Genomic DNA, 9,042 nt, shown 5'->3' on the forward strand with positions numbered 1-9,042 from the left:
ATCAAAATTTAAAGCCTATTGAAAATACAAAATTTTTCGTCATTTTCACGTCACTGACATCATTTTTCTTGCAGGGGCACGACGGAGAAGAATTGCCGGCAGAGAGTCCGCTGTGGGGCGACGGACCTTACAGTTACGGCGCCCATTTCGGAGAAGAATTCTGCGTTCACACTGGAATTACTCTGCTGGGCGAGCAAATGTGCGTCGATCGATTGTACTTCGTGTGCGAAGTGCCTGCGCATTCAGACTGCTACTAATTTTACAAATAAACGATACATTTTCAGCTAATGAAGTTTTAATCAAAAGCTTTTATTGGGAGAATGCAAGAAGTATGCGGCTGTAGAAGCATTTGTGCAGCGCAGGTTGCATGCAACAAACTTTTTAAGGCGTTCATGATTAATAACAAAAATTATTATTCTTATTTTATAAATATTTTTCGCATTCCCTAAATCAAAAACAAGCGAAGCAATTTTTAAATAATTTTAAAGGGGTTGGTTTTATTTAAAATCCGATGTTTTTGGCCAAAAATGTCCATCCGAACACAAAAACCGCAAAAAGAAAAGGTTCTGAAGGGACGAGATGATGTTTTATGAAATCCAGAGAGTGTTCTTAAAAGTCTGGAACTTCCCTTGCTTTTAATTAATTCTTAAATGGAAGGAATTTGTTTCGAGTCTGGAATGATTGTGAGTTGAATAGATTCGGCAGGTTTTAAATTCGTAACATCAAGTTTGACTGGAGACGGAAAGAATAATTGCAAGAAAAAGTTTCATGGCCTCTATAAATAAATAAAACATAAGCAGTTCAGTTGATAAATTAGAAATATTTACGCCTTGCCAAAGAATGGAAAAACTTTGAAAGCACGTATTAATCAGCAGCTGACATGAATTTCGTGGATGAAGTTTTCGTTTTTTTTTGAGCATGCGTTAAAGATCCTGGAAGGTATGTGTTGGTTAATCTAATATGGAAAATTTGTGCCTCGTCCTATTATATAAAATTGAATTATTCTATTAATCAGCAAACGAGATTATTAAAACGGCTTGCGGACTGTTATGTTTATGACTTTTTAATTTAAAGTTTCGAAAATAGCCGTTAGTACATACTTATGACGTAAAGGAAATGACCGCACGATTACCTTATGATTATTTTAAAAGTATTTTTTAATAATATTACACGACTAAATGCGTCATTGTTTTTTTAATAAAACACCAAATGCGTAAAAGCCGTAAACAAACACTAAATTAGTTGCGGCGAATCATTTTAAAAGACGTCAATCGTCACTATTTGTAGTTCTGGTTTTCCGATTAGTGTATCAGTCCATTTGAATTCTTCAACACTAGCGGGCCGTTTTCCAGACAAAGGTGAGCTGCATTTGTTCGTAAAAACCCTGAGATGTTGAATTTACAATTTGAATTTATAGATGCGTCAGTTGGGCGTCTTGTTTTGGAAGAACAGCATCCTGGTGCGGCGTCGGAAGTGGTTCGTCACTCTGCTGGAATTCGCCCTGCCTCTCCTCCTTTTCACAGTCTACGCTGTTTTCTTTGCAAAAGATGATCTTCCGTCTAATAACGACGGCGAAACGAACAAGCCCTTTTATTTCAAGCCTCTTGTCCCATCAGCTTTGGTCAAACTTCTATTTGACAGGGATGTCTTCTACGCACCGAGAAACAATTTCACAGACACTTTGGTCTCCAGAGCAAGCAATTATGGAAAATTCCATGGTAGGATTTTGCGCACTAAATATCGCTCATTCAGTTTATAATGATTGATACAAACTTTTAGGCATTAAAGGGTTTGACACTGAGGAAGAATTACTGATGTTCAACAAGACAGAACAGATCGTTGGCTTGATCTTTGAGGGAGATGCTGCCTCGTCTGTGAACGGCCAGGTGCCGAAGAAACTCGACTATAAGATCAGAATTAGGCAAAATTTTGAAACAGATACACAAATTAATATCCGATCGAAATGTCCAGGATATTTTGAACTAGGTAAGCGTATTTTTAAATTTATTATTGTTATATGAAAAAACATGCTTTCTGAGTGGACTCATAATTTTAGTTCAAAATCCATACGTATCGACTGGCTTCCTTGGAGTCCAAATGGTCACTAACAAAGCATTCATTGAGCTCGCCCAATCCCAAGAAGAGCAGAAACCACCTGAAAACATCCACGACCAGATTCTTCTTCAAAATATGCCTTGCCCGCCATATTCATACGACCAAAATCCTATCAACATATTTCCCTATCTTTGCATGTTTAGTTTCTTGATCCTATGTGTCACTGTAACCAAACGAATTGTCGAGGAGAAACAAACTGGCGCTAAGGTTTTCACAATTCATTAATTACAAAATATGGGAAATAAATCCTAATTGTCTTAAGGAACTCATGATGCTGATGGGCATGGAAAAGTGGACTTTCTGGGTTGGCTGGTTCATCGACGCTCTGCTCGTCAAAGCCTTGACCATCGCCTTCATCGTTTATATTCTGAAAACTACAATTAACGAACATGTCATTTTGACCGAGACGAGTCCATCTCTTTTGTTCGTCATGTTTTTCATTTATTGTGCCAGCGCCATTGTCTTCCTCTTCGCCCTCAGCACATTCTTCTCTGGCCGTAAGTATTTTCTTCCATTTAGAACGAGATATGAATTAAAAATTAATATTTTCAGCCGTCTTCGCAATGATTGTGAGTCTGTTGGTCTGGATGCTGCCGTTTGCCATCTCTTCTGAAAAATACTTAAACTCTGGATTCTTCACCAAGTGTCTCTACATGCTGTTTCCTAATATGGGCCTTTTCTTCAGCTTTGATTCGGTTATTAAACTCGAGGAAAGGGGTATATTTTCCTGTATTAATAATCCAACGATTGTAAACTTGTCCACATAGGCGTTGGTGCCCAGTGGAGCAACTTTTACACGTCTCAATCAGCACAAGACGTGTCTATTTTACAAGTGTTTATCATGTATCTAATTGACATCGTCCTCTACTCCATCATTACCTGGTACGTCAGCGAAGTGAATCCTGGCGAGTACGGCTACAAACAGCCGTATCTGTTCTTTGCCACAAAGTCGTACTGGTTTGGAGGAACAAATAAATCAGAATTCAGTAAGTAACACAAAATTAACAAAAATAAATTTAACGAAGGTTTTACGTTTAGTCGAAGACCCTGACATCCTGAGTAAAGAGAACTACGAACGGCCCCTGACGAATAACATGGCTGATGACAGGATTGGAATCTCCGTCAGGAACCTGACAAAATCATATCCTGGCAAACTGGGCGGTCCACCTGTCAAGGCGGTGCGTGGCGTCTCGCTGGACATCTACAAGGGCGAAATCACGGCCCTTCTCGGTCACAACGGCGCTGGAAAAACGACCACGATGTCCATTCTAACTGGAATGATTTCTCCTTCCGATGGCTTGGTGAAGGTTTTGGGACTCGATCTGAATAACAACCTCCCGCTTTTGAGAAAGTCCATTGGGCTGTGTCCGCAGCACAACTTGCTCTTTGGAGAGCTCACAGTTAAACAACACCTCGTCTTCTTCGCCGTGGTAATAAATACAGGACCACTATGTGCATTTTGGATAGGAATTTAATTTTTAAAAAAGTTGAAAGGAAAATCAATGAAGGACGCAGAGATAGAAGCCAAAGAACTTTTGCGCACTTTTCGTTTGGATTCTAAGATGGACGCGTTGGTGTCCGAGCTGTCTGGGGGCATGAAGAGGAAACTGCAGTTGGCTATAGCCCTCGTCGGAGGATCAAAGGTACAACTTTATTATTTTGGCATGAAGATATATTTCAATCCATAAACTGCAGGTTGCGATATTGGACGAGCCCACTTCCGGCCTTGATCCTGAAGCAAGGCGAGAGATCTGGGACATTCTGCTGGTATTAACTTTACCTTTTAATACAATCCCTCCTAAAAAAATATTAACAGAGTTTCAGGGAAAACAAAACCATACTGTTGAGCACGCATTTTATGGAGGAAGCAGACGTGTTGGGTGACACAATAGCGATTATGTCGCATGGAAGGATGGACTGTTGCGGCTCGACCATGTACTTGAAGAGACTCTTTGGTAACCCACCTTAAAAAACCTTACATTCGGTCTAAATAAAAAAATGTTTAAAAGGTGCTGGATATCGCCTGAACCTATTGACAACGAATAACTGCGACCAAAACTCGCTGCAGAACGCAGTCAAAAATGTTCTTCCGGAAGCAATAGTTGAAAAGTCTTCGCAAGATACGACAGACTCGGCAAATAGAGGTCCTATCACATTCACCCTGCCAACGGAAAAGGTGGACCAATTCCCTAGGCTATTTGAAGTACTTGAAACTTTAAAAGACGATCTTGGAATTTCTAGTATTGGAGTCTCTATCACAACCATGGAAGAAGTGTTTTTGAAGTAAACATATTTAAAAATATCTTATTTACGTGGGTTAATTCTTTTTAATATATAGGGTTGGAGATTTGTCAGCAAGAAAATATGATAACAAGAGTTTGAGTGATTTTGACATTACGAACAGAGGGATGGACAACCCGTTAATTACCCAGACGATCAAATTAACCGGAATTGCCCTCTTTTTCGAGCAGTTCCGTGCGCTCTTAGTGAAAAAAGTTACCTTCTCCAAGAAACACTGGTTCCTCCTGCTTCTTCAGGTACGTCCTGAGTTTAAGTATTCGTCTACAAAACTACTGATAGTTGCTTGCAGGTTCTTCTACCTATTTTGTTATCTGTGACTGCGGTTTTGTTGTCATATCCTGGCGAGGAGGTGGTCCATGACTCCAACTCTACGATGCCCTTAAATCTGGGATATTATAGCTCAGATGGCACTTTGAAGGTGCTATACGAAAGTGATTCTTCTAATCAGACAGAACTATTCGCGAAAACCTTCGAAGAGAACTTGCGAGGGAAAGCCAATGCAATTAAAGTATTTCCTTCATTTATAATTTCTATTAGATAATTAATTTTCTGTCAGGTTGATGAGCTTCAAGAAAAATTAATTGATATTGGAACCAAAAGCCTTACGGATTACCTATTAAACTACATCGTTGCAGCGAAAATCACTTCTGAAAATGAGGCCCTGAAAGTCACCGGCTTCTATAGTTTTTCCACTTCACATTCCGCACCAATTTCTTTGAATTTGATGTCAAACGCATTACTGAACTACCACCTTCCATCAGAGTACCAAATCTCAACCGGAAACCAGCCAATCCCACTCAAAAAAGAATTTGAGGTACAACTTTAAATTTACTTTAAAATTCATCTTGAATTTTTGTGTTTCAAAAGGGGAAGAAAATCAGTTATTATAGTTTAGTCGCCGCAACATGGCTGGGGCTTGCACATCTTGGCTGGATTTTCGCCACCTCTATCAATCTGATTCTGCCTCTTCAGGAAAGGGTTCTCGAATCAAAGCAGTTACAGGTAATGAATTAAAATCTTAGGTGAACTAGATTCAAAACTGTTTCTATATAGATGATGACCGGCTGTCCTGCGTATCTGATTTGGCTGAGTTATTTTGTGATTGACGCGTTGATCAGCTCGGTCGTGGCCATTCTCGTCCTTGTTGTGGTATACCTGGTTGACACGTTGCACATTTTTACCTCCGGACCTGCACTGGGTATTTCGGTTTTCTCAAGTTTTGCTCTCAACTAACCTAAATTTTGCAGGAGTTTTGTTAAGCATTTGGTTGTTGAATGGACTGTGTGGAACGATGTTCGCTTACTTCATCAGCATGGTGTCGGATAGTGTCCCCTCTGCATTCAGCCTCATTACTATTCTATCCATTTTTATTGGCAAGTTTTATTTATTAGTTCTATCTTGCTTGCAATATTATACATCGATTAATTGTATAGGTATAATCATCAACTTTGTCATTTTGGATTTGGAATCTGCGATAACACCAATAAAATACACAGTAGCTGTCAAAACGATTTCCGGCCTGATTCTGCCACATTCTACCCTGATTTCAAGCCTCTTTCACTTCTCTGGAACGGCCGCTTACAACTCGATTTGCAAAATTATACCTGAATCGGAAAAAAAATCAATTTGTGATTTTGGGTCGCCTTTTTTCATGTGCTGTGGTTAGTGCCGAAATAAAAATATGTTAATTCCTAATTTAAATTAAATAATTCCAGAGAGGCTATGTGAAAATATGTGCTACCAACCTGCTTCGTACATCTGGCGCGACAAAAATTATGAAGGACCCTATTGGCCTGTTAAAGCTGGAGGAATCGGCCAAGAACTTATCTGTTTCACAATTGCAATTGTCTTTTGGGGCACTATAGTCCTCATGCTCGACTCCGGCTACTCCAATCGTATTTTTGAAACGGTTCACAACAATACTGAACAAATAAGGCCAACAGTCGAGGCTGACGGCAATCAAGAAGACGAAGACGTGCGCGAGGAGAGGAAACGAGTGGACAAAAATTTCGAAAGTGAGTCACAAATTAATGTATCAAAGTACATTAACAACATTGTTTCTGTCTTTCTGGTAGGTCCAATTGCAGATTCAGTCCTTGCTGTAAAATCGCTACAAAAACGGTTCGGGCAGAAAGATCGCTTCTTTGCAGTGAAAGGCGTGAGTTTCAGGGTGGAGCGTGGCGAGTGTTTCGGCCTGCTCGGCGTCAACGGCGCTGGAAAGTCGACCACGTTCAAAATGCTCACAGGGGCTGTTCGTCCCACCAATGGCGATGCTTCGCTCAGACAATTCACACTCAAGAGTGAACTACGCAAATTTTTGACAGGAATCGGCTACTGTCCTCAAACCAACGCACAGCTTGGAGTCCTGACTGGCAGGGAAACTCTGCACTTGTTCGCTCGACTCCGCGGAATGCCCAGAGACCAAATTAAAGAAGGTAATGAATTTAGAGGATGGCACCGCAGGATTAAAATAATTTACCCACCAAGTGTGCTCAAGTAGCAGCAAGAAACCAGAAAGAGGCGCCTCCTGTTGACAGATCCGAACACTAAGAATTAAAAAATAAAATTTCAGTGGTGAACAAGTGGTTGGTGGCTCTCGGTTTGATGGAGTACGCGAACAGACCGGCTGGGACCTACAGCGGAGGCAACCAGCGCAAATTGAGCGCCGGAATTGCCCTGATTGGCGAGTCTCCAGTCGTGCTCCTCGACGAGCCGACAAGCGGCGTCGATCCGGCTGCCAGGAGACAGCTTTGGCAGGTGCTGGCCTCGTGCCAAAAGGCCGGACAGTCGATTGTCCTCACGTCCCACAAGTAAAAAATAATAACCAAATCTTAGCTATTAAATAAAATCGAATATCGAATTCAGCATGGACGAGTGTGAAGCTCTTTGCTCGAGACTTGCCATCATGGTCGCCGGAAAGCTGGTTTGTCTCGGGCCGATCGGCCACCTGAAGAACAAATTCGGACAGGGCTACACCCTGATGGTGAAGGTCCAGATGGTGGTCTCAAATAACGACGACGAGGCAACGTCCCTTGCAGTCACGCAGCTGTCCAATCTGAAGAACGACATCCAGATGAAATTCGCACCGTGCGAATTGATCGACGAGCATATCGTGAGTCACATTTTTTTAATCGAATGATATGCTTCAAACTCTTGATTTTCTAGGGTTTTCTGCACTACCAACTCAAGGGAACCGGAAGGAAGTGGGCTGAAATGTTCAAGGAAATGCAGAGTTTGAAGAACATGCACACCATCTTGGAGGACTACACTTTGAGTGAGACAACTTTGGAGCAGTTGTTCCTGTCGTTTGCACAGCAGAGAGACCCAATTATTAATTAGGGCTTTCATTTGATTAAAATTTGTGGTATTTTCTGTAATGGTTAAAAGTGATTGATAGCGTCGTCATAATATCTTCAAAAGCCTGTCTTTCTTCAAGGTCTGATTTTCTCGGCTTCTCTGATCATTGAGAAAAATTTCTTTATTCTGTGCAATCTGCAGCAGGTTTGTCCAAATCTTTTGTTTTTATTTTGTTCCCAGACATTTGTCAAAAGAACATATGCGATTTTTAATTTTAAATTAATAAATCTTTCATTTAAAAAATGATTCCCTATTTATTTCCTGTCTTTCAACTAATCAACAGATTTAAATCTGAACAAAATATGCGCGTGCATAGTTATGCAAATTTAATAGATTTCACCCGTCATTGACCGTTGTAAAATGAAACGTGTGCCACCTGGCTCTCGCGCCTCATTTAAAAAGCATCTCCCTTTTGCTACTCTTTATAAAATAAATCAATATCGTGAAGAGCTGAATGTCTCTCAGAAAGCAATTCGAAATATGCGCTTTGATGGGCTGGAAAACGTCGATGACAAAGAATCGTTCGAATTTTTTCTGCTGTACTCGTTGTCAGTGAGGCAAATTCTCTTCTCCGGGCAACACAAGCGTTGCGACTTCTCTCGTCCGTGGAAGATTTTAGTCTGAGAGAATGGGTCGGAAGAAAGGAATACCGAGGAAAACCACAACCTTCGACACTGACCATCAAAGGTAAATTCTTAAACGAGCTTTAAATTTTTATTTATTTAATCCTCAAACTTTCAGTTCAGAGTCAGAAGCTGGGGAAGTGAGGCAAATTCAAGAAACACCAGCGTCACAGCTTGGTGAAACCCCACTTGATCTGACGGGTATGTTTTTTTATTCAACCAGCCTATTTTTACATTTAAACGCTGTCCACGTCAATATTAATTGCAAATATTTGCACTACTATTTTAAAAGTCGTATTAAATCACTTTGTCGAACCGAAAATTATTATTGCAGTCCGAACAGGCCAGACCCAATTCTTGAGGAATGTTCCCGATGTTTCAAAAGAGTCTAAAAGTCGTCAAGATAGACGATCAGCCCGAGACACCTCTTCTAATTTTGGAGAAATGCAGCTGCCGAAAAGACCAAGGATGGAGGATCAAGAAGACAAAATTCTTGACCCATCAACAAGTACTGCTCATTGTAAGAAGAACATTCATTCTTATAATTTCGGTTAACTAAATAATTTGGTTAAAAGTGTCTTATAACCTGCCTGGACCTTCGAGCGGTTCGAATCAATCCCGGATTGAGGGTGTTTTTCAACTGACT

At 40.6% G+C, this 9,042-nt stretch overlaps 1 protein-coding gene across 1 annotated transcript; it reads left to right on the forward strand.

Annotated features, from left to right (window-relative positions):
* Window positions 1-1,300: 1,300 nt before the first annotated feature.
* LOC135943562 (phospholipid-transporting ATPase ABCA1-like) lies at window positions 1,301-7,873 on the forward strand. Its single transcript, XM_065490160.1, has 24 exons — window positions 1,301-1,358; window positions 1,418-1,718; window positions 1,780-1,986; window positions 2,057-2,322; window positions 2,378-2,612; window positions 2,668-2,832; window positions 2,883-3,090; window positions 3,122-3,545; window positions 3,603-3,758; window positions 3,811-3,882; window positions 3,932-4,070; window positions 4,125-4,398; window positions 4,454-4,652; window positions 4,706-4,924; window positions 4,973-5,230; window positions 5,290-5,418; window positions 5,470-5,614; window positions 5,664-5,789; window positions 5,850-6,077; window positions 6,132-6,431; window positions 6,492-6,851; window positions 6,989-7,226; window positions 7,282-7,528; window positions 7,582-7,873. Exons 2-24 carry the CDS (start codon window positions 1,418-1,420, stop codon window positions 7,753-7,755), a joined length of 5,070 nt encoding a protein of 1,689 aa, XP_065346232.1. The 5' UTR covers window positions 1,301-1,358; the 3' UTR covers window positions 7,756-7,873.
* The last annotated feature ends 1,169 nt before the right edge of the window (window positions 7,874-9,042 follow it).

The sequence above is a fragment of the Cloeon dipterum genome, chromosome 1, assembly GCF_949628265.1.
Source record: "Cloeon dipterum chromosome 1, ieCloDipt1.1, whole genome shotgun sequence".
Lineage (NCBI taxonomy): Eukaryota > Metazoa > Arthropoda > Insecta > Ephemeroptera > Baetidae > Cloeon > Cloeon dipterum.